The sequence below is a fragment of the Sceloporus undulatus genome, chromosome 5 (genome assembly GCF_019175285.1).
Source record: "Sceloporus undulatus isolate JIND9_A2432 ecotype Alabama chromosome 5, SceUnd_v1.1, whole genome shotgun sequence".
In the NCBI taxonomy this organism is placed as follows: Eukaryota; Metazoa; Chordata; class Lepidosauria; order Squamata; family Phrynosomatidae; genus Sceloporus; species Sceloporus undulatus.
In genome coordinates this window covers 32,717,933-32,743,937 of record NC_056526.1, presented here as the reverse complement: position 1 = coordinate 32,743,937, position 26,005 = coordinate 32,717,933, and the positions used below count along the sequence as shown (strand labels likewise).

Here is a 26,005-nt window from a genome sequence, read left to right as displayed (position 1 = left end):
ACCTTTTGAAGGAAAGTGCTGCATTTTTGTCTTGGTTTTTTTTTTTTACTGTTTTCAATATTTTAACTGGATTCTCTGATTAATGTTTCAAAACTTTTGTATTAGATATTTTAAGTTGCATTTTGCTTTAACTTATATTATCAGTCATCTAACATCTCATATTGGGGAAAAGGTGGGATATTAAATCATTGTTTTTGCTGTGGGCCTTCAAATTATCTCTGACTTTTGTCGACCCTAAGGTGGACCTATTACAGGGTTTTGTTGTTGTTGTTGTTTTGCAAGATTTATTCTTGCTGTTGCCTTCATCTGAGGCTTAGACAGTATGGCTTGCCCAAAGTCACCAAGTGGGTTTCCATGGCTGAGTGAAGAATTGAACCCTGGCCTCCAGAGTTCCAGTCCAATACTCAAACTATGGGCCTGAACAGACAGGCCAAAATAAAGCTGCTTCAGATCACTTTGGAGGTATGCTGTTTAAATGACACACGCATCTTAAGAGGCCAGAAGCTGAGCCAAAACTGTGCTCCTGTCCTTAGGATTGGAGTGTGGCTTTGGTGCGGCTTCTGGCTTCTTAGGACACATGCATCATTTAAAATATATATATGGAATATATATTTAAGATCCCAATAGCCAGATATGGTATAGGGCCTGAAACAGACAGGCCAAATAAAGCTGCTTCGGGGTCACTTTGGAAGTAATATATACATCCATCCATATATATATATATATATATATATATCTCACCATATCAGGGCAGAGAACATGCCATCTTCTTTGTGGCCATGTCATGGGAGTACTGCTCTGAGTCTCATATGGAAGCAAAGCAGGTTATGAATAAATACAGTACATAAATCCCATCAATAGCAAAAAAGCAAACCTCAGAAGCAAAACTGAACAGACTGTGGAAAAGGCACTTTCCTAAGTTCTGTTCCTGGCTCCTCTGCTGGATCATGCCTCAGTCAGTGTTGTTTATTTATTTATTTATGGTAGTTATACCCCACCCTTCAACCCTAATGGCTATCAGAGTGGCTTACAATTATTATTTTTAATTAGACAGTTCCCATCTAGTTGATGGGGTTTCAGCAGCTGATGTTAAATTAGCAGTCATCAGGCAACCAACCAAATTAACATGCAGGAGGGGAAGCTGGATGGGATGAAGGGGACTGCAAATTGTGCCAGTCTGAATTTGTATTTGTTGTCCATTTGGCAGGGGAGGGTTCCTCCTGGATGTTGCATTGTTCAGGTCCCAGTGTCCACTTTGTTGTAGTTGTTAACTACCTTCAAAAATCAACCTCAACTCATGGCAATCCTCCTGTGAATGAGGCCCCTCCAAGAAATCCTATCCTCAACTGGTCTGCTCAGGTCCTGCAGACTCAAAGCCACGTTCTCCTTGATTAAGGCTATCCATCTAGTATGTGTATGTAGAGAGATCTTGTAGCACCTTTGAGACTAACCAAAGAAAGAAGTTGGCAGCATGAGCTTTCATAGACTTAAGTCTATGAAAGGCTATGCTGCCAACTTCTTTCTTTCGTTAGTCTCAAAGGTGCCACAAGATCTCTCTACATACTGATTCTACAGACTAACACGGCTATATCTTTGAATTCTCTCATCTGTTATGTGGTCTTTCTTCTTATTGCCTTCTACCTTTCCAAGCATTATAGTCTTTTCTACTGAGTTGTGCCTTCTCATGATATGGCTAAAGTACCACAGTCTCAGTTTAGTCATCTTGGCTTCTAGGGAGAGTTCAGGCTTGAATCTTGATTTACTCTAGGACCCATTTGTTTGTCTTTTCAGACGTCCACAGTATCTGTAGAAGTGTTTTCCAGCACCACGTCTCAAATAACTTGATTTTCTCTCTGTCAGTTTTCTTCTCTGCAATCTACCTCATACATAGTGATAGGAAATATGATGGTATGAACAAACTTAACTTTAGTGTTCAATTGTATCTCTTTACACTTCAGGATCTTGTCTAGTTTTGTCATAGCTGCCCTTCCCACTCCTAGTATCCACTTAGGGTTAGAGATAGTAAAAAGAAGATTAGCTGTTCCCAAAAGATGGGGGAGGATCAGTTGGCAGAACTTAAGCATTTATATATAACTTAAAGTACAATATTCTGGATTTTTCTCAAACCTGAACTTAAATAAAGCCATTTTCAGTTTTACAGCAAAATTTTCTTTTCATGAAAGCCTGAGACTGCCACAATTTATTCTGAACTTTGGCCTTACCAAAATGACACCAAAGCTGGTGGGCTTTTACTATCTCCAAAACTGCTCATTGCAAAATGTTAACCAATGTGCTGCCCAACAGTTTTATATCAAGCCTATATTAAAATATTAAAATTAAAGTTGTAGAATAGGCAGCTTGAGGGATTAAAAACAAAAGAAAACAGCCCGCAGAGTTCTTGTTTTAGGACCCAAAATCTGTTCATTTTATTTGGAACACAGAAATATCCTGTCCCATTTATTCATTTAAATTATTGATTTCATTTATTATTTTTAAATCCTACCCTTTTCCCAATAATGGGACAGAATGCAGCTTACAAAAATTAAAACATACATACATACATACATACAACAAAGATGTAAGTAAAGACATATATTTTTTTTCTGGTTAAAATACTATTAAGCAACTCATAGCAATAAAATAAAATAAAATAAAATCCTTAAAACAGATCCATTGAAGATAAAAGTGAACAAAACAACACCTATTGTGGGATTGCTATGATGTGTAAAGCAAAACTGTGTTTTATTACTTATATGTCTCATGTGCTACAAACTGACTTCAACTACCATAGAAGTTAAATGGTGCAATTCTAGTGGCTCTTTAATTCCTTTACATACAATTTGGACTTGTATCCCAATCTTCTCTATAGAAAATGGAAAAATGTTAAAATGCCATTATTAAAATGGGTGGCTTTCTCATGTGCTAAAATGGCAATGTGCAGCAGAAGTCTCCTGGCAAAGGAAGTTATTCTCAGCCAGTTTGGCTTGTAGAGAGATCTTGTAGCATCTTTGAGACCATCTAAAAGAAATAAGTACTGTAGGTAGCATGAGCTTTTGTAGACTTAGGTCTACTTCCTCAAATGCATTTCAAGTTAGGCTAGAAAGAAGCAGTCCAAGCAAGCTCTGAGAAAAAGGACGATAGGCAAATTGGATATGATAATAGATCAATTGCTTGCCTTGAAATCTGGTTGTATACCATTGCTGCAGTGGACTGGGCCAAATTTACAGCATGGAGGAATAATCAAACCATCAGCAGATCAGGTGCCCTTCTATCCTTGAGAAGGGGGACTATTCAAACAAGCAGTGTGTGTGTATGTGCGCACATGCATGTGCCTTCAAATTGCCTGTCCACCTATGAATTTCATAGGTTTTCTTAGGCAAAGAATACTCAGAGGTAGTTTTGCCAGTTTCTTCCTCTGAAATATAGCCTGCATTACCCAATTACAGATTTAAATGATTAAAGGATTAAAGCAATCCTATTGTTGATCCCAAGTAGAGTAGATCCGTTGACTAAATAGTGTTATACATGCACACACACTGCTTGTTTGAATAGTCCCTCTACTCAAGGATACTTGGACACCTGATCTGCTGATGGTGTGATTATTCCTCCATCATACTCCATCAGAAAGTCAACACTGATGTTAAATTGCATTAATTAAGGGGGTCGATTCTGGTTAGGACTAAGAATATGATTTGGGCTGCAATATTCCACTTGCTGTTCTGCCCAGAAATGGCTACCTCACAGATATTTTAAATACCTCATAGAATCTGTTTTCATGATGATTTGGTGTCAAACATTACATATTTTGGGGTGAGTGTGACCAGCAAATATAGGCAGTACGTACCCTCATCTGATTTGTTTGGGGTTAGCATTAGGGTTAGGGTTTATGGAGCAAGTGTGACCAAAACTAAATGACACAAAGCTCCAAAACACACTGCAGAAATAATCCAGTTTCAGACCGCTTTAACTGCCCTGGCTCAATGCTAGGGAATTCTGGGAACTGTAGTTTTGTGAGACATTTAGCCTTCTCTGCCAGAGTGCTCTGGTGCCACAATAAACTACAGTTCCCAGGGTTCCCTAGCACTGATGCAGGACAGTTAAAGCCGTCTCAAACTGGATTATTTCTGCAGTGTGTTTTGGACCTTTGATGCTGAGAAGCTCTGGGCCCCACAACAAACTCCAACTCCCATAATTCCATAGCCTTCAGCCAGTGAAAGAGTTAAAGCGGTGCCAAAATGGGTTATTTCTGTAGTGTGTCTACTTTGGGCCTGAGGTAACTTGTATTCCTCCTCCCCTCAGAGAGACTGCCTTTCCGTGGCTCCGCCCCTTTTGGGCGCCGTGGCTCCACCCCCTTCACTCCAATTTCCGAAGTTTGCCGAACGTCGCGTCGTGGTGGTGGGGCTGTGCGGCTCTCGTTTCCGGAAATTGCCGAAGCTCTTCGGCTTCTGCCCTCTCTCTCTCTCGCTGTCCTCGGCCCTTTCCGCCGGGCCCGAGTCGGCGGCGCCTAGCCTTTTGGACCTCCTTCCTTCCTTCCTTGCTATCCTTGGCTGCCCGAGAGAAAGAGAGCGGTCTTTCCGTCCGCTTCTTGTGGGCCTCGGGGCGGCCTGAGGGAAGCGGGGCGGCGGCTCGGATGGCGGACGGCGTCCCGCAGCACCAGCAGCTCCTGCCCTCTTCCTCCTCCTCCTCCTCGTCGTCGTCGTCGGCCCCTCGAGGGCTGAAGCGGGAGCCCGAGCTGGAGCAGCCCATGCCCGCCGAGGGAGCCGAGAGCGGCCAGAGCAAGCGGCTGCGGACGGAGCCGGAGGCGGACTCGGGAGCAGCAGGAGCAGGAGGCATGCAGGTGAAGAGGGAGCCAGGGAGGGAGGGAGGGCTGCCTCGGACCCCTGCCCCGGAGGCCTCCCTCGGAGGGCCCAGGATGGGCCTCGAAGGGAGGCAGGGAGGGAGCCATGTCGGGGGGGGGGGGAGGAGGGCCTGCTGCGGCTCTCCCTCTGCTCTCGGGGCCCAGGCTCTCTCCTCTGGGGATGGAGGAGGAGGAGGAGGAGGAGGGCCCTGTGGGGAGCCTCTGAGGTTTGGCTGGGAAGGAGGAAGAGAGGGAGGAAGAAGGAGAGGAGGAGGAAAAGGGGAGAGAGGAAAAGAAGAGGAGGGAAGAGAGGAAGGGAAGGAGGAAGAGGAGGAGGAGAGAGGAAAAGGAGAAGCAAGAAGAGGAGGAAGGAGAGGAAGAATAAGAGGGAGGGAGAGGAAAAGGAGGAGGAAGAAGAATAGCAGGAGAGAGAAGAAGAGATAGAGCAGGAGGAGGAGGAGGAGGGGGCTTGCTGGCAGTCCATGGCAAAGCCTGCTGGAGGCCCCCTCCCTCCCCGCGAAGAAGCCTCTCTTTGTAGAAAATGGCGTGTCACCTCCGTGTAGAGCGTCACGTGTGAGCCTGGCACACAGGCACCGATGCCCTTGCCTCTTCTCCACACCCCACACCCCCGTTGCCCTCGTGCTGGTGGGGAGCAGGCCTTCTCTGCCCTGCTTTGTTGTTTTTGTTTTCCTCCTCCTCCTCCCTTTGTTTTCCTTACACTCTTTAGAGACCTGGGTTCGAATCCTGACTTCGGCCGAGGAAGCCCACTGGGTGACCTTGGGCAAGAAGTCACACTCTCTCAGCCTCAGGGGAAGGCAAGGGCAAAACTTCCTCTCTGAAGAAACCTTGGCTGCATCCACACTGAAGATATAACCCAGTTTGGCACCACTTGTAACTGATTTCTGGCTGAAGGCTATGGAATTCTGGGAGTTGGAGTTTGTTGTGGGCCCAGAGCTCCACAAACTCCAACTCCCAGAATTCCATAGCCTTCAACCAGAAAAAGAGTTGCAAGTGGTGCCAAACTGGGTTATTTCTCCACCAATCCACTATTGACACCACTTTAACTGCCCTGGCTCAGTGCTGTGAAATTCTGGTTTCATGAGACCGTTTAGCCTTCGCTGTCAGAGAGCCCTGGTGCCACGAAATGCTTCAAATCCCAGAATTCCATAGCCATTGAGCCATGACAGTTAAAGTGGTGCCCGCTTGGATCATCTCTGCAGTGCGGGTGCAGCCTTTTAAGTGCTGTAGCACCATACTGTAGAATAGTCCTGGGGTCTGTAGTTTTCCAAGGTCTTGTACAAGGTCTTTTTAGCCTTCTAGTTAAAGTGGTGTCAGACTGGATCGTTTCTGCCCCTCTTCTGGTGCCTCACAAAACTACAAATCCGACATGTCAGTACCTGCCACAGAACTACAAATCCTACTATAGTGATGGACTACAAACTACAAGATTGACAGGATATTGTAAATTATTTTATATATTGAAATATATAAGCGGTGTCAATCTGCATTATTTCTAGAGTGTAGAGGCACCCAGAGTTTTCTAGGCTTCCAATTCTTTTATATCCTGTGTGGAAAAACTGTAGCTCCTGTTTTATGAAAGTGTTTTAGACTTGGCTTGTTCCTGTATCTGAGGTCCAGAACACGCTGCAGAAATAATCCCTTTTGAGACTGCTTTTACTGCCCTGGCTCAGTGCTAGGAAATCTTGGGAAATGAAGTTTGTTGTGGCACCAGAGCTCTCTGACAGAGAAGGTTAAATGTCTCACAAAACTACAGTTCCTAGGATTCACTAGCACTGAGCCAAGGAAGTTAAAGCGGTCTCATACTGGATTATTTCTGCTGAGTGTTTTGGACCTAAAGCTGCAGTTCTTTGCACATGTATTTGAGAGTTAACCCAGATGAGCTGGAGACATGTTTGTGTTTACATTTGGTACCTTTGCCTAGCATTGGACTGCATTATGAAGAGACCGAATTCCTTTTAAACCAAGGGCAGTTGGAGTTAATACTGCAGAAGGTTTCAGCTCTTTGCATCCAGCAAAAGGGCACTTGCTCAGAAAGATGGCATACAAGGTTCATTTGCATTGTAATCTGCCCTGATCAGCTTGCTTGCAGCTCAAATGGACAGTTGGTCATTAATTCCTATCTAGTGGGGATAGCTGTCATAAGAGTGGCCACTGCAATCAAAGCAAAGGTTTACTGCTAGGATGGAAGTCCTGCTTGGGTGTTATTGCCCCATAATAGTTTTGTGTATACATTCCTGTGGTGTACAGACCTCAGATTTAGCTCCATCACTGCTTTTAATAAGTATTCAGCATCCAAGGAATCATAGATGCTTCCAGGGAGAGAGGAGGGAGGAACTGTTTTGTTTTGGAGAGACATCTACCAGGCATGTCAACTAAAACTTAGACTTCTGGATATATGTGATATATGGATGTCTGTTACAATCTATACAGCTATGATGCTGTAGAATAGGACACAAGGGTCTAAATCAGTGATTCCCAAACATGGGTCCTCCAGGTGTTTCAAACCTCAGCTCCCAGAATTCCTGACTGTTGGCAAAATTGGCTGAGGCTTCTGGGAGTTGAAGTCCAAAACACCTGGAGGACCAAAATTTGGTCATCACTGGCCTAAATAAACATCCTAAAGGCACCAGATCCTTTCTGATCTTGGAAGCTAAGCATGGACAGCTCAAGTTAGTACTTGCACTAGAGAATACCAGGTGCTGTAGGCTATATTTCAGGTCCAAAAGTCACTGCAGAAATAATCCAGTTTAAGAGTGCTTTAACTTCCCTGGCTCAGTGCTAGGGAATTCTGAGAACTAGCTATTGAGATATAGAGATATGGATATAGAGATCTGGATACGAACTTGACGTGAACATGATCACGACCAGGAAAACACCTCCTCATCTGCCTATATTCCTTCAAATTTTAATCAAATGTTTTTATTGTTCTACTGTTTTTATATTATGATTGTTTAATCTTGTTTTGGCATTGGGATCGGGGGTGGGGTGGGGTTAGGGATTGATAATTTTTTTTCATTGATTGTAACCTTGATGCATTTTACTGTTGTAACCTGCCCAGATTCTCTGTGATAGGGCAGCCTAGAAATAAATCTTTTATTATATTATTATCTATTAACTGTAGTTTTGTGAGACATTTAGCCACCTCTGTCAGAGAGGTCTGGTGCCACAATAAATTATAATTCCCAGGATTCCCTAGCACTGAGCCAGGGCAGTTAAAGTGGTGTCAGACTGAATTGTTTCTGCAGTATGCTTTAGACCTTAGAGGAAGGAACTGGCAAAAAAGTATGCCATACCCAAGAAAAACCTGTGAAATTCATGAAGTTGCCATAGCTTGACAAGCAACATGAAGATACATACCCAGAATAAGTCATAGAATCATAGAGTTGGAAGAGACCACAAGGGCCATCCAGTCCAACCCCCTGCCATGCAGGAACTCTCAGTCAAAGCATCCCCGACAGATGGCCACCCAGTCTCTGTTTAAAGACCTCCAAGGAGGGAGACCCCACCGATCTCTGAGGGAGTGTGTTCCATTGGAAGTTCCTCCTAATGTTGAGGTGGACATGCAAAGCAATCTTGCAAGCACCTTTGAGACTAACTGACAGATAGAAGAAGTTGGTAGCCTGAGCTTTTGTCTACAAAAGCTCAGGCTATCAACTTCTATCTTTCAGTTGGTTTCAAAGGTGCTGCAGGATCCATTTGCATATGGATTTTGCAGCTTAACGTGGTTAGGTTTTTGAATAAGACATGGCCAGTGGAAAAGGGCACCTGTTAGAATGAAGATAATTTGACAGTCTTACTGGTGAGGAAACTCTGCATTTAGAAGTTCAGCTTTTTTAAAATAGCTTTTTGTGGAAAGTGAAAGAGTCTTAGGTGTTTATAGAGTTCTTTTTGCTGCTGGTGAGTGTTGCCAAAAGCATGAATGAGGCTGTGGATTAACTTGTGAACAGTGAAAGTGAAACAGGATGAATCAGATACATAGCCAGGTGGCAGAGGAAGAACTTCCTATGTGTTAATAGCAGTCTTTGGTGTAATGCATAATAAGTAGATAATGTACAACTACAAATTGCATCAGTTGTAATTCCATTCAGTGCAGACTGTTTAAAAACATTATTTCACAAACTTAGAAACATGCTGAATTTTTTTCATCTGTTAAAGACTGGCTTGCTTAATTTGTTAGAAAATGAACAATATTGAAAATGTACAGTAGGTAACCTACAAAGATTATAGGATATCTTGAGGCAATCCTTGGATCAGTTTGCACTTAATGATTTCTGCATTATGAGACCTATATGCTAGCATGGTGTATTGGTTTGTGTGTTGGACTATGGCTCTGGTGACAGGGCTTGATTCCCAGCTGAGCCATAAAACCCACCTTGGGCAAGTTACATGCTCTCAGCCTCTGGAAGGCAATGGCAAACCTCCTTTGAACAAATCTTGCGAAGAAAGGTTTACCTTAGAGCCTCCATAAGTCAAAAACAACTTGAAAGCACACAACATGCCTTTTTTCCAGGCTTCCTGAAAGACATTGTTGCACCATACAAGTATACCCAGGCTTTGAAGTTTGCAGGAGAGCCTCATATCTCAGTCCTGCCACCTCGAGAGGTATGTTTTAGGTGAGAATGTGAGAGGTGGCTATTTGCTGCCTCCTCTCTGTTGTCCTTCCACTGGCAGACTAAGACTTTTCTATTCAGGCAGGCCTTCAAGAACAGACTAACTGGGCAGGGGTTTTAAATGGATGAGCAGGTCTTTTCATATTTTAATTTTAGGTATTATTATTGAAGATTTCCATTTGTACTATAATGGAAGACTAGCTTAGGTTTAATTTTAATATGTATAGTTCATTGTGTTTTATTAGTAGCTTTTAAAAAATTATGTTGGAAGCAGCCCTGTCTCTGAGCCATGGAAGAAAGGCAGGATATAAATATAATAAATGAATGAATAATTTGTATTGCCAGTGAGCATGATTTGAACAACCAGATTCCATAGGTATCTTAAAATGTCAACAACAGATTATTGTTAACAACGGTGAATGTTTCTCCACTCCAAACATACATTCGAGGAAGTAGGCTGAAGTCTACGAAAGTTATGGGATTAATTTTTCAAGGGAATATTCTTTTTTTTTAAAATTTATTTATGTTAGCATATGGGCCCATGCTAGTTTAGTCTGGGTGTACCTCATCTAATTTATTACCAAAGAATAAAATTCAGACTGTCCTTACTTGCCCCTCCTTCCCTTGAAACAGTCTCTAGCCACTGTTTGCACGGCTGATATGGGTAATGCTAGCAAAGGAACTAGGAAGAACAACAAGTGTTCAGGATGCTTACTTAGCAGTGTTATCAGGACATGGTTGCAGCCTGGTCTTGAAAGGAGCAGGTTAGGTGAGATTCCACCTCATTGAGAGGTCCACATCTGAAAAAAAAGCAGTGCGGTCCAAAATGCACTGCAGAAATAATCCAGTTTGAGACCATTTTATTTGCCCTGGCTTAGTGCTAGGGAATGTTAGGAATTGTGGCACCAGAGGTCTCTGACTAAAGAGAAGGCTAAATATCTCACAAAACTATAGTTCCCTGAATTCCTTAGTATTGAGCCAGGGTAGTTAAAGCAGTCTCAAACTTGATTATTTCTGCAGTGTGTTTTGGATCTGAATTCTCATCATTATTGCTCAGATCTTTGGCCAGGTTCCAATATAATGCTGAGATAGAAATTCAAAGAATCATGGATTGCTTTATCATGAACTTGAAAAAAAACACCCTTTTAGACTACAGTTTACGGAATCTGCCAGCCAGCACTCTCCAGCTAGTAAGAAAACTTGGATCTGATTTGCTAATTGCTTATTGATATCATTAAACTACTTGCTCAAGAGAAAACCAGTCAATACAGTGGCCATGTTGGTTGGTGGATTCTGATCTTTTCCACCCTGTGACTCCTTCTTGCTAATACAAGTAGTAATGGCTTGGTTGGTCAGGGAAGGGGGTTGTTTGGCCCTCCAAATTTTGTTGGACTATACATTTCATGAGCCCCAACCAGCATAGCCAGTGGTGGGGGTGATGTGAGTTGTAGTCAAATGATGCAGTTCTCATCCCTGGTTTACAAGGTTATCTCAAATAAGCCAGGGATGATCATAAGGCAAGACTAAAACAGGATCCTCCAATGGAGAGGAGCACCATGAGCTATGAAATTGCAAAGGTTGAGGAGTTGGTAAGTGCTTCTTTAATGAGGCATTTACTTCCTAGGAACAAAACTTGGATACCGTCTCTTAATCACTGACATTGTTCACATCACTTACTACTTGTTCCTGGTATATTTCAGGGGAAAAAATGTTGATGCAGGTATTTCATATATTATATGGAGCAGTGCAATAAATTAGGGTTGGAGGTTTTAAGAACTGCAGAAACAGCTGACTGCTGGGACTATACTGTATACAGTATACACAGAGTATACTTTTATTTATGGTTGCTTAATATCTTTGGGAAAAAGTTATAATCTTTAGCTTCTCTGTTCTCTGAAATAGTCTGTGAGACAGGTTATTTTCCAAGTCCCAGAACTGGGGAAAAGGTGGGGTAAATAAACAAACTCCCAAAGTCTGGAAGAAAGTGACTGGCAGAAAGCCATCCAGGCCAGTCTCAAAGCTTTCTTGTTTTACTTGGCTCTAAGAATATACATAGTATGAATTGAAATAGATGGACAATTTATTAAACGGACAGAATTATTTACGTGGATCCAGACCTGTCATTTGTGATCTCTTTTCCTACAACACTGGATGGCCTTGGATTGCATTATATGCTGGATTTCATTATGCAGTGGAGCAGGTTCTAGAACAGAAGAACTGAATATAACTTTTAGTCACTGTGTATGTGTTTCTAATTGCTAGCAGTAGCTTTTTCTTGCAGTTGTTTATTTTGGAACTGAGAGAATAGAGGCCTGGTAAACTAAGGAGAAGACAGGAATGTTGAAAATTATGCTTGGGTTTCTTCTGGAGCAGGGTAAAAAGAGTTTTTGTCTCTTGCTGGTGCCTTTTGTTTACATAAGCTTTGTGAATTTTATTTGAAGCACTTGAATTTTATTTTCTGACCATATGTTTCTGACCAATAGTTTCTGTGCCAAAACTGTTTGTAAACTATGAGGTAAATTGTTTTAAAAATAACGCTCGCGAATGCTTTCTTTTGAATTGCAAAGTTAGGTTTTAGTTGGGGAATTACACTAAACTGAAATTGGTTGACATCCTGTTAGGCAACCCCCCCTCTGAAGAAAAACCCTGAAAAAATCCTGTGACAGGTTCTCTTTAGGATTGCCATAAGTCGGTAATGAAATGAAGGCATAGAATAACAACAAGATGTTGGATTTAATGGGCAACACATTTTTTTGCAGAGACTTGAATTTTGTTCTGATCATGTAGTGACCAAAATCCCCTACCAGTCCACCTTGTAGACAACACAGATTTTCAATGTGGCTATTTCCATGTTGTGTCCAGTTGTTCTCCTGTAGATGCATACATTGTAAGGATGTCATTTGCAGGAGTATCCTGAGGACCTGAGGAGATCCTTTTGGATACCTATTGTAGCACATCTAACTAAACCTAGGAAGATAGTAGACACATCCATGCTCAACACCCCCCCCCCCAAACACATACAAGTCTGTTTGGGGTTTTCTTTTCTTTTGCTCCTTACAAGGTGGGATTGGGGTGGTTTTCATCAGAAGGTGCATCTATGAAGATGTAGCTGTGATACAGCATCGTGACCTGTATGTAACAGAAGTTTCAGGCTGCTGAGGTTTGCTAGGCAAGTAATTTGGTGCTTGTTGCTGACACTGTGTTCCCACACTTTGAAAGCAATTTGATTCATTCTTCTCAGTTTGCAGCTTTCTGCTGCTCCAGCTCCTAAAAGCTTGTATGATGATGGTTGCTGGTCCCAAATAGGTAAGATAGTGTTTTGCTGAGGCACATTAAAGCAACATCTTACTGACGTTGATGTTATTCTCTGTGTTTCTATGGTCCAAAACACACTGCAGAAATAATCCAATTTGAGACCACTTTAACTGCCCTGGCTCAATGCTAGGGAATTCTAGGAACTGTAGTTTTGTGAAACGTTTCACTTTTTCTGTCAGAGAGCTCTGGTGCCACAATAAACTACAATTCCCAGGATTTTCTAGCACTGAACTAGGGCTGCTAAAGTAGCCTCAAACTGGATTATTTCTGCAGTGTGATTTGGACCTCTGTCTCAGTCTCATATATAGTCATAAAGCTATTTTTTTTACTGCCGTTTCAGGTCTATTTATACTTAGGTTTTAAAAAGATCTGTATTGGATTTTTAGTAAATTGCTCTGCTCTCAAGCCTTTGAGAGACTTTGACTTTATAATTTTGTGTTGTGTTTCCTGTGCCGGAGGCATAGCTTTTAAAGTAAAACTGAATGAAAATTGGAGTAGAAGACTTGAATTCACAGTGAATTTGCAATGTTAATGCTAAAATTGTATCCATTATATTCCGATTATATTTTGGGCTTCAATTTCATTTGTTAGTTAGGTTTGCTAGTAATGCAGGAAGAGTGATGTCTGTGTTAAAAAAGCTGTATAACTTGGTTTAGGGAAAAAAAATGATTGTGATTTTTGTAGGATCAGTAAAGCCATAACTTTATGTTGAAAAATATAAAATGATAGGTTGCATGAAAAGAAGCGTTTGCATCATACGTGGCAAGATGTCTGGAAAAATGTATCAAGTTGGAAGTAGTTTGCTGTAAGTAGTAAACGGCTGATCCTCTACTCTTATAAATTACATTTTATGGGTTTGAAAGCATATTAAAGACTTTTAGAGATTAGCTTCTCTTTCTTTTCTCCTTGCCTTAAGAACTTTTATTTTATTGTCCAAGAACATATTTGTTCTTTTCCCCCATGTTACCATGGGAATAAGAAAGGGAATGAAAGCTACATCGTACAAAATAATAAAATTACAGTCAGCCCTTCTTATACACGGATTTTTTATACACAGATTCAAGCATACACGGTTTGTATCCTCAAACCTTTAACTATGGTCCAGAACACAGTGCAACAATAATCCAGTTTGAGATGTTTAACTGCCCTGGCTCAGTGCTAGGGAATCCTGGGAATTCTAGTTTATAGTGACACCAGAGCTCTCTGACAAAGAACGGTAAATGTCTCACAAAACTACAGTTCCCAGAATTCCTTAGCATTGAGCCAGGACAATTAAAGCGGACTCAAACTGGGTTATTTCTGCAGTGTGTTTTGGACCTATGATACCCAAAGGACTGTCTCTTTCAATGTGAACTTACTTCTATGTTGCATTTATGAAGAAAGCTCTGATTCCTGTTTTGCCTTCTGAAGAAGTGAGGAGGGTTGGAAATAATTTTAGTGCTTGAACCTATATTCTGAAAAGCCTAGCCCCTGTGATGTTTAGTTAATCCCATCTCCTGCAGAATATTTTTTTTTAAAAAAGTGTTTCCTTGAGTGGAAGCTCTTTGTTTTGATTTCCGTCTGGAATTTGTTGCTCTTGATGCTCTCTGATGTTGTTGTATAGTTTGTTCAATTGGCTTTACAGTGTAATTGATTTTGTGATCATTAGAGGCCCTGAAGATCCCATTTCTTAAACATGCGAGAGGGATGCACATTTTTATATAAATCAGCAATGTTGATTTTCTCTGCTTTCGAGTCAATCTCGACTCATGACGACCCTGTGAATGAGACGTCTCCAAGTCCCCTATCCTATATCTCCCTACTCAGGTCCTGCAGCCTCAGGCCCATGGTCTCCCTGATTGAGTCCATCCATGTGGCATGTAGTCTTCTCTTTTTACAAGTAACACTGTCTTTTTCTAACGAGTTGTGCCTTCTCATTACATGGCTGAAGTATGACAACCTCAATATAGTAATTTTGACTTCCAGAGAGAGTTCGGGCTTGATCTGTTCTTGGCCCCATTTGTCTGTCTTTTTACCTGTCCATGGTATCATCAGCACTCTTCTCCAGCACCACTTCAGAAAATAATTAATTTTCTTCCTATCTACTTTCTTCACTGTCCAGCTCTCACAAGCCTTACATGGTACAGTGGACCTTTGTTATACGCTTGGGTTTGGTTCCAAGATCCCCTGTTTATAACAAAATCCGTGTATGCTCAAGTCCCATTAAATATAATGACATAGCAAAATGGTGTTCCTTATTAAAATTGGAAAATCAAGGTTTGATATTTGAAATTTATACTTTTATGCTTGAATCCATGTATACAAAATCAGTGTATAAGAAGGGCCGACTGTAATAGGGAATACAATGGCTTGAATGATTCTAATTTTAGTGTTCATAGCTGTCCTTCCCATTTCTAATCTTCTGATTTTTTTGACTGCAGTCTCCATTCTGATCAATGTTTAATCCAAGGTATGAGAAATCAGTTGCTTTCTGATGGTTCAGTGTTGTTATTTAAAATACTGTGTACTATTACCTTCATGTGTACTGTGGGCTTTTAGTATCTGCTAGGGTTTCGCTGCAGGACACTCTGTGGATAACAAAATCTGTGGATGCTCAAGTCCCATTGTATACAATGGCATAGAAAAATGGTGTCCCTTATATAAAACAACAAAATCAAGATTTGCTTTTTGGAATTTATACACTTTTGGAATATTTTCAAGCTGTGGATAGTTGAATCCAAGGATAAAGAATCCATGGATATGGAGGGCTAACTTATAAGGTGTATATGAAACATAAATGAATTTCATGTTTAAGTATGGGTACCATCTCCAAGATATGTCATATGTGTATATGCAGATATTTCAAAATCTGCCCACTCAATCCAAAACACATCTTGTCCCAAGCCTTTTGGATAAAGGGTAATCACCTTGTAGTACTAAAGTGGCAGATACCCATAAACATTTAGTGTTGAGCTAAACTTTTAGAGTTTAGCTAAATATTTACTGTTTTTAAAATGTGTTTGTGTGTATGATATATTCTGTGTTGTAGTTTATGGAGGTGGTGTGAAGGTGCTAGCTTGGTAAAATAGGCTACTTGTTATTTTTGGCAGCGGCGGGGGGGTGGGGGGAGGCAGGCAGTGTGCCGTACATTTCATATGTGTTGTACGTTATCCCCTGCAAAAGCAGACAGCTTTATGCTGTTAGGGTTTCATTATCTAATCCATCTCTGATCAGCCTGGATAAACCCTGTTTGGCTAGTACTGATCTTGTTAGTGGGGTGGCATAAAGCTGCTTGAGCTGGGATTGGGACAAATCGGATCATGGCTGCTATATGAATCCAGGATTTATTTCTTGTAGCAAGGGAGGAAGACGGAGACCAATAGCTGCAGCATAATATCTGACCTAAGTGGTTTCTTTCATGCTGTGCTAAATGGCAGATGTGCTGCATTCAGGTTGGGAAGGTTGGTTAGTTACATAAAAGAGTTCCAATAATCTTCATGCTGTTTTTCTCCTCATGTGACTTAGCATTGCTGCTCTGGTATCTTAACCATGTGTAATCTTATTTTTTGTTGTCATGTTGGAACTATTTTTAGGCACAGAGTTACAGGTAGATTGTTTTGTGTATATATCACACACATGCGCTAACACACACACACACAGCTAAGTCACCATAGTTTGCAAAACAGTTTGGGTGAGAAAATGTGCATGTTTGAATTGCTATGCACAGGGTAGAGTTCTTGCATGCCAGATGGTGATAGGGAAAAGCAGAAGCATTTGTAAACAAACCTGTAGGATTCTTGTTATCTTACAATGTTCTCGGAACTGACAGTGCCAACAGTGCAAAAACACATGCCTATTATGGAAGGGAAGCAGTTTTGCCTACAGAGTTCTGCAGAAGGTCCACTGTATCCCTTATTCATATCAGAATATATCTTCACTTGTATTATCTTGCATCTTCTCTTAAAGTGCACCTTTGGTTTTCTTGCTACTTTCGTACTGCATTTTTGCTTCTGTACTACCTGCCACCCAGAAATAAATCAGCTCTGTGCTAAAGAATATCAGCTTTGTCTTGTAGTGCCTTCTTCTGACAGTGTGATAAATTTCACAAACTTTTCATAGAACTGCTTATGTGAAGTCAGTGTGTTCCAACTTAAAAAGTGAAAGGTAGGAATTCAAGTGAACACCTGTATATGGAATTTTACCTAATCAATTTTTAAAAAGAGGAAGCCTAAATACCATAAAGGCACCAAATCCCATCTGATCTTTGAATTTAAGGGAGACAGACAGGTACAAGACAGGTTAAGGTAAAGGAGATAACTGATTTACTCTTTTTTCAGCTGTGCATCTATACCTAATCAAACATGTCAAATCATTGTTAGCTAGTACTACTTGAATGCCAGTGAAGTAGGTCATAATAGTATGTTGCAGTATAGATTTGGCATCCTAGGTTTAGCTGTGTCTTGGTTGGCACTGGCATTATTATTATTATTGCATTTATATCCTGTTTTTATTTCAAATACTATAAGACTGTATTCCCACACCATCCCTTTATCCTCATAAGAACCTTTTGAAGTAGTTGAGACTAAGAGATGGTGACTGGCCCAAGGACACCCAGTGAAGCTATGTGGCTGAGAGGGGATGTGGACCAAGATTTCCGAAGTCATAGATCTACTTTCTATGCACTGCATGTACTGGTCCTCAACACTGAAAGAACTAGATGACTTTCTCTCTGTGGGAGTGATGCTTTCATTAGTAAGAGGGTTAATCTGTATGTAGTATCAGCCTAAACTCTGTATCATAATACATGACTGTGGTTCTCTCCAAGAAAAGTCACCCACATATCATATTCATTCATTCTTTGCTTGAGGTATATAATGACAACCATTGTTTTCTATAGTAAATCATCATGTTTGGAATAAAATGTTTGCTGAGCAAGCCGTTTAGATTTTTCACAAAGGCATTTTCACTTTTCCAAAACGATAGAGCTGTTCTCTATACAAAATATGAAAGGGGTCTTCCAAGAATGTTCAACTGGCTGCATTTTCTCTACAGAAGAAGGTGTTGTTAACTTTCCTTTAATCATCAACTCATGGCAACCCTGTGGATGACACATCTCCAAAACCCCCTATCCTTCACTGTTCCTCTTGGGTCCTGCAGATTCAGGCCGGTGAGCTCTTCCACCTATCTGGTGTGTGGCCTGCCTGTTTCTATTACCTTCTACCTTTCCTAGTATTATTGTTTTTTCTAGTGAGTCCCACCTTCTCGTGATGTGGCCAAAGTATGACAGCCTCAGTTTTGTCATCTTGGCTTCTAGGAAAAGTTCTGGCTTGATCTGTTCTAGGACTCATTTGTTTGTCTTTTTGGTCACCCACAGTATCCTCAGCACTCTTCTCTAGCACCACATTTCAGATTAGTTGATTTTCTTCCTGTACACTTTCTTTATTGTTCAGCTTTCACATCCGTACATGGTAATGGGGAATACAATGGATTGGACAATTCTAACTTCAGTGCTTAGTTGTATATCTTTATACTCTAGGATCTTGTCTAGTTCTTTAATAGCTGCCCTTCCCATTCCTAGTCTTCTTCTGATTTTTTGACTGCAGTCTCTGTTCTGAACAGTATTTGATCCAAAGTACAGGAAATCTTTTAACTATTTCGATTTCTTCATTTCAATTTGAATTTATGTAGATTCTCCATGGCCATAATTTTTGTTTATGGTCAGCAGGAAGCCTGCCTTTGCAAGTCTGTTATTTTCCGCTAGCAGTATGGTGCCATCTGCATATCTTAAATTGTTGATGTTTCTTCCCCTTCTTCTGAATCTAAACCTGCTCTTCATTTGATATTTTCTTTATACAAGTTGAACAAATAGGGTGATGGAATGCAGCCTTGTATTACCCCTTTGTCAATTGGGAATCATTTTGTTTCTTCATATTCTGTTCTAACAGTAGCCTCATCAGGACTATCAAATATAGTGCCTCTCTCATTTCTTTAAAAGTCATCCATAGCTTTTCATGTCCTATGCAGTCAAAGGATTTGTTATAGTTTATAAAGCATATGCTGATTTTCTTCTGGGATTCTTTGCTGCGCTCGATTAATCATCATAAGATCTTAAATAGTTCTCTCATAGTTGTCCTTCCAGTACAGTCTCCATTTTGATTTATGACTGGGACATGGTATAGAACATTTTTGGACTATTTCACAGCTCCACCATGCCTAGTTTACAGGCAGATGAAGGCCTTCCTCCTTAACTACTGCCACCCTGACCTTGGAGGGAGAGAAGAACCAGCAGTATCTGCTGGACTTGATCCCTTTCCCCACTGCCACTGTCTTCTCCTTTGTGTCATGTCTTTTTATATTGTAACCTGAGTGTAGGGAACTGTCAAATTAACAATCTGTAAGACCTTTGAGAACCTTTATGGCTGAAGAGCGGGGTATAAATACTCTAAATAAATAAATAAGCAAATTGTTTTCATTATCTGTTTTTAAGTTACATATATCATCGGAGTCATTATTTTTGTTTTCTTAATATTCAACTGTAGTGCTGCATTTAGGCCACAATAACCAAATGCTGGAGAGGAGGATACTCAGCCTAGCAGCAATACATGTGAAAAGAACCTTGGGATTCATAAATGTATTTATTTAATTGAACATAACCCAGCAGCAAAGAAGGCAAATAATATTTTAGCCTGCAGTAATAGAATCATAGTTTCCAAGACAAGGGAGGTCATGTCCCACTGTAGTCTGCACTAGTCAGGCCTCATCTGGAGTACTGTGTTCAGTTCTGGCCACCTCATTTTAGGACTGATGTGAACAAGCTGGAGTAGGTTCAGAGAAGGACAATAAGGATGATAAAAGGTATAGAGAACAAAACAAATGAGGAAAGGTTGAAGGAGCTGGCCCTGTTCATCCTGATGAAGAAAAGAATGAGGGGTGACTTGATTGTGCTCTTTAAATATTTAAAGGGATGTCACAGAGAGGAGAATGCAGGTTTATTTTCAACTATTGCAAAGGGAAGGATCAGGTCTAATGGTTTTAAGTTGCAAGTTACCTATGGGGTTCCTTCCAACTCAGTGGTTCTACTTCTACACTTTCATTCTTAATTTTCAACAGATGTCCTTCCAGGTGTCTGTGATTTTTGGTCAGTAATATGACATCGTCTGTACATACTAAATTATAGATTTTCCGTCCCTCAGCTTTCATATCTTTTTCTTCAAAGTCTAATCTCACATATGTGTGTGTGTGTGAGAGAGAGAGAGAGAGAGAGAGTAGGATAGTTTGATAATTATAACCATTAGCTGGGGAGGTGGAAATCATTTTTGTTTCCTTTTTGTGCCTTTTTGTTATTCAGTTATTTTGTGTAGTGGTTAGTTTATGTAGTTCATAGCAGTACAGTAGCTAGTTTTAGATTTGGATTGTGGCTTTTTTGGTAGTTTCATCATATAAGTTGTTTATTACATTATTAAAATGATGTGTTAATGTAAAAAAATGTGAAGGAAGTACTTAAGTAGGAAGCAGGGTTTGATTATATTGGTGCATGGAAGAAGAAATTTATTTCCATTTGTGAGGACGTTTTGAAAAATGTTTTTGAAAAATTAAAGTAGCTTATATATTTATGTGATTTATAAAACAATCTAAATCATTGGCTAGAGACATTAAAAAACTTAATTAATGAAAAATTAACCCTGTAACTGGTAAATTAATAATAAATGTGTTAAATACTTTATTACCATCTTAGACCAGTATATAAAAATCAATTACAAATATGATTGCAGTATGTAAGTTTCGCTTGTTTTACTTCATTAGGATCGTTTAAATGTTTGTAATCATACTTGTAATTGATCTTTATATACTGGTCTGTGACTGTAATAAAGTATTTACTCACTTACATACATTTGTATACAGTATTAGTAAAACCACAGTATCAGTGCCTTTAGAAATATAAAAGGTGCAACAGTATATTCACTTACCTCACAACACTCAAAGAGATTTGCTTCTGACTAAACACCCCCCCACTATTCATGAATAAATGCCTTTTATTATACTGATTCAAAGGTTAAAAAATACTGAGCAAGCTTACAAGTTCTCTAGAACCTTTTAATCAGGCAAGATGGCCAATGGGCCACTAAAAAGTGTTCAGAGTCCAAATTATGAAGAAAGTAAGTAAGTAATTTATCAAAGTTAATGCTCCTTTGCCTAGCAGACGTGAGCAAATTGGTAGAGATTATTATTATGCTTTATTTATATAGTGCTGTAGAGATATCAGCCCTAACATACTGGACAGAAATTGGTAGGTATTTGGGTGAGCCAGGCCAGTTTTTCTTTTAAACTTGCTTTCATTGAAGTGCTGAGGTGTACCTACAATTGTGTTGTCTGAGTGATTGTATGTAAGGAATAAGAGCATCCAGCAGTGAAATGAGTAGGCCAATTAGAGGGCCAACTAGTTCCAGTTTGCTGGAGCGATATGTTGAACAGCATTTTATAGTTGCATTGAAGTGACTCTAAAATGCAACTGTCATGCCACAGTGCCAGTTCTACTACTCAAGAATTAGAACAACTTTCCCAACCTCTTAGATTTAATTCTCTTTACCAGCCTCTTCTTTTCCATTTTTTATTCTATGCTATTTTTTAATAAAACCAGTCCTGAATTTAGGTCAGATCCACTGCTCTTGTTGAACAGACTACAAACATGTACACATGTTTCAAAGTGTTCAGAGTCCAAATTCTGTTATTTGAGGGTGAACACACTAGTCAGTTTAGCATCCAAGTCTGATAAAGTATGTGGCAGTCCTCAGTATTTTCTGTATTTTCATTTTAAAACTAGAAAGATCTATTATTATCCTGCTATTATTTCAAAGTTTCTTATACAGCTAAATGCGATCTGCGGGAATTCTCTCTATTAGCCTTCACCTGACAGTTGGGTATATTTTATAATGCTTGTTCTCATTTCAGTTTTCTTTCCAGCTCTTTAAGGACCACCCACACGTGGGCATTCCAAATTAATGAGATAGGATTGGGATGGTAATAGTATGTCATGTGTTATTCTTGTGAGCTAGCCATGTGATGAAGGAATGGGAATTGTGACAAAATGCCTCTGTTACTTAAATAATGAGGTCCTGCAGGGAGACATTTGAATGGAGTGCTGGCTGTCTTATATTTGCTTTGCAGTAGTAATAATATTGGGGTGTCTTCAGTGGTGTACACAACATTTACAACTTCAGTGGAAAGAAATTTGGGTTGTGATTTTTTTGGGATAATTTGGCTGATAGAAACTCTTTTCATTATCTAGGCTGACCGAGACCATAAATCTGTGATTCTATTTGGATATGTGGAGGATAATAAGAGTTTCACTATTTCGATTGATTGAGGATATTCCAGTAGTTGAATTTTTATTAGATTGCTTTGTTGTTGCACTCTGGTTAGTGGGCAGTTTAATCATGCAGCTGCAATTGGGGCATTTCTTCTGGGGATAATGGTTAACAGCATAGATAGAGTATTTATCTGCCCTCTTCACCATTATGGTTATGTCACACTTCCTTCCAGTGTGTCTTGTTGTAGCAAAGCAAAATTACTACTTAGTGCTGTACTGTAAAAAGCGGGGGGGGGGGGGGGGGGAAAGAAAAGTTGGGACCTATTTCCATATTGCAGTATGTGTTCAAATTCTTTTCTGTGTTCTAAGAGAAGTAAGCTAAATAAGCATTCTTATGTAATGCTTTTCTGTAATAACAACAAATGCGCTTTCCCTAGAGGCTCTTGAGGTCCTGAGATCTGGACAGTGCTCATGCTCTTCTCTCAGTACACAGATGTTACAGCTTTTTTGGTCTACTTATTTTAGGAGGCCCTTTCAAATAAATAGAGTAATTACTATCATCTGAGGCTATGCCCACAACTGCTGACCCAACAAGGTCTCACTTAAACTTTATTTAGTATCATGTGGGTTGGTATAAGTCTGTAACTATGATGGCAGGCATATCATTTGCTCTCTGTGGTTGCATTTTTTTTTTATTCTAGGGGTATTTTTTTCTTTTAGGGGTCTGTAGCTTACTTCTGAGAGAGTTGGAAAGTATTTCAGTTTTTGTTGTTGCTCAAGGATTCACCTTTTACATTTTCATTTACTGACTTTGTTGCTGGTTCAGCAAGATAAGATATAGTCAAACGGAAAAGATACAACTATTCCTTCCTTCTCTTAATGTTAATTTAGGGTGCATCTACATTGTAGAAATCATGAAAGTTGACACCACTTTTAACTGCCATGGCCCCATCCTAAAGAATGTTGGGATTTGTAGTTTTGTGAGGCACTCTTTAGCAGAGAAGGCTCAAGACTTTGTAAAACTACAAATCTCAGGATTCCACAGGCTGGATCTATAGCATTGAATGTGGTGTGCATTACCTTTACAGTGTAAATGGACCCTAAGACTTTCTTACTGAAAAGAAAACTGTTGCTCTATGCCTGTCTAAGGGCCAAAATACCTTAAAGGCACTAGATCCTGTCTGATCTTGGAAACTCACCAAGGTCAGATGGGAGACTGCTAAGGAATACCAGGTGTTGTAGCTGTATTTCATAGGAAGGAACTGCCAAAACCATCTACTAGTATGCCTTACCTAAGAAAACCTTATGAAATTTATAGGGTCACCATAAATTGATAGATGACTTAAAGGCACATGCACACACACATGCTGGTGTGTTTCAGATCAGCATGGCTAGGTTCTGTGTATGTCTTGCTACCTTTTAAGAATAACCATGGGACGATAATCTTGTGATGGCAGGTTTGCGCATGTGCAGGCACCAATTGTATCTGTATCTCAAGGTAGCTTTGTGCACACAGAGACCTATGCACTTTGTCCTCTGCCTGTGCAAACAGGGACTGGATTATACTTAACCTTTTGAGAGTAATATTTATTCCTGTCATCATGTTATGTATTACTTCACTTCCTTTCTCCTAAGTTTTCTTCTGGATTTTAAGCGATGGCAGAAATCATATTGTGCTGAATCTCATACGAGGTCCATTCAAACCCAGTTTCCAAAAGTGCTTCTTTTTCTCCTCTCTTCTGAAAGTTAATCCAGCCTGCTTGGTGTTGCCAGTTTAAAGACGTCTATGTGACTACTAGCTATTGGTGGCATTTCAAACTTTGTGTCCTTGCACTTTGAAGGAAATTCCCAAGCTCATATGATGCTTAAAGTGCAGTGGTAGGCAGCAAATTAAAAAAAATGTTAATTGTTAATGCAAATGACAGTGGTGCACCACTATACACTCTGTTTTTAACAGGTAAGTCAATGCAAAGCTTCTTGGAGTTCACTGTTAAAGAAATTTTCAGTCTCTGAAGGGTGTCAGTTCAATGAGTTTATGAAACTGGAAGGTGTTGTTCTTGACCTACCATCAATAATGAAACATTAATTCTAGATGTGCACTGTTGCAAGTTTGCTTGTACAACCTCATATTAACAAACGCGTCAGGAAAGAAAAAGACCCTGGAAGCACCTATAGCTTCAAAGGGGGAAAAAAGAGGTCCAGATAGATGTAAGCCTCTTGAATGACTGACTAAATACTGTACATCCAGTATTTTTTTAATGTGAAGTACTGCAGAGAATGCCTGCAACCTATTGAAAGGAAAGGCAGTTCTCCTTTTTTTTGTCCAGCAAAAGGTCAGTCTGGAGAGGTCAAGGGCCATAATATTGGCTTACAGACTGCATGCGGCCCAGCCCTAGAGCCACATTTTGCTTGTCCCTGCTTTGTATGGTAATACTCACATATGACACGAATGAGACTGTCTTGTTTCTATGCTTAACTGAGCTACATTTCAACTGCAAGAAAGAGATCACAGTAGTGTTTAAATTGGCCTTCTTTAGCTATTTAATGTAATGACCCATTTAATTATATGGAACAGAAGGTTTGGCCCTTCCAAATGAGATGTAGTGATGGCCTGTTCTGTTCAAAAGCACCTAGCTAGGGCCAGCAATGTATGAATTTGATCCAAATTAATGCACACTTGGGAAGTCAATGACATTAACTTTGGCAGTTCTCATAGGGCTGGATCCAGATCAAGACATGCTGAATTCTTAACAACAACTCCTACTCCAACTCCTCTGAAATTCAGTGGACTCTGATGAATGGTGCGTGGAACTGATGTAGGCATGAGAGAACAACATTCCAAAAATGGAGAAGTGTAGCTTGTACATGTAGCTTCTGTTTGAATTTTGAAGGTCTCCCTCAGCAGTGTTGCCAATTTCTGGGGAGTTCCCCAGAATCCAGGGAATTTAATTAATTTCTTTCTGGGGATTTTGATTGAATAATAATAATAAGTATTGGGGAATTCTGGGGATTTTGGATTTTGGTAAAACATTCCGGGGAATATCTTTGAGGCTTGTTGGCAACACTGTGCATCAGTCCCCAGGAACATAGCACACATACTCAGCAGTGTATTCTGAACCTCACAGGATCCTTTGGAGGAGGGATAGGGGGCTGCCAGTAGAGTCAACATGGTGCAGTGGTTTGAATGTTGGACTAGGATTCTTAGAGACCAGAGTTCCAATGCCACTCAGCCTCAGAGGAAGGCAATGCCAAACTTCCTTTGAACAAATATTGCCAAGAAAATTCCATGATAGGTTCACCTTTGGGTTGCCTTAAGTTGGAAATTACTTTAAGATACACTGCAACAAGAACAATAATAAGAAGGTGCTTCTAAGGGGTGGTGGTATTCAGGGTAATTTCCCACCAGCCTTATTTTATGCATTTTAATCTAGATTCAGTCAAACAAAAAGTGCCAAGGCTATATCAAATTCCTAAGGGATTTGTGTTGGTGCTGGTGAGCAAATGTTCTTGTTGGCTGCCTTCAAATCATTCCTGACTTATGGCGATCCTAAGGTGAACTCATCACAGGGGTTTCTTGGCAAGATTTGTTTTGGGGGGGGGGGGTGCCATTGCCTTCCTCTGAGGATGGGAGAGTGTGACATGCTCAGGTTTACCCAGTGGCTTTCCATGGCTGAGTGGGGATTTGAACCCTGTTCTACCGCATCCACTCCCAACACAAACTGTTGCACCACTCTGGCTCTTCTGTGGTGGGCAGATGACTATAGGGAATTTAATGTTAAAGGAAAGTGGTAAAGCTGGTGGGGGTGGGATGCTATTTTAGCCCCAATTTTTTACTTTCAATTTTAGTATTGTTTTAAAGATGTGATTGTTGTTATATTTATTTATATCCTGCCCTTTCCCCCAAACTGGGACTCAGAGCGGCTTACAAGATTAAAA

At 40.2% G+C, this 26,005-nt stretch overlaps 1 protein-coding gene across 13 annotated transcripts in view; it reads left to right on the top strand.

Annotated features, from left to right (window-relative positions):
• Positions 1-4,400: 4,400 nt before the first annotated feature.
• Positions 4,401-26,005, top strand: part of RBFOX2 (RNA binding fox-1 homolog 2) — a 257,860-nt gene continuing 236,255 nt past the window's right edge. For 6 of the 13 annotated variants that reach the window (XM_042469491.1, XM_042469490.1, XM_042469486.1 and 3 more), the window contains exon 1: positions 4,403-4,837. In XM_042469491.1, the coding sequence (XP_042325425.1) occupies positions 4,631-4,837 (207 nt within the window). In that variant the 5' untranslated portion in view covers positions 4,403-4,630. Of the gene's footprint in view, positions 4,838-26,005 lie in introns of all 13 variants that reach the window. The other 7 variants (XR_006104173.1, XR_006104172.1, XM_042469488.1 and 4 more) reach the window with 3 other exon arrangements.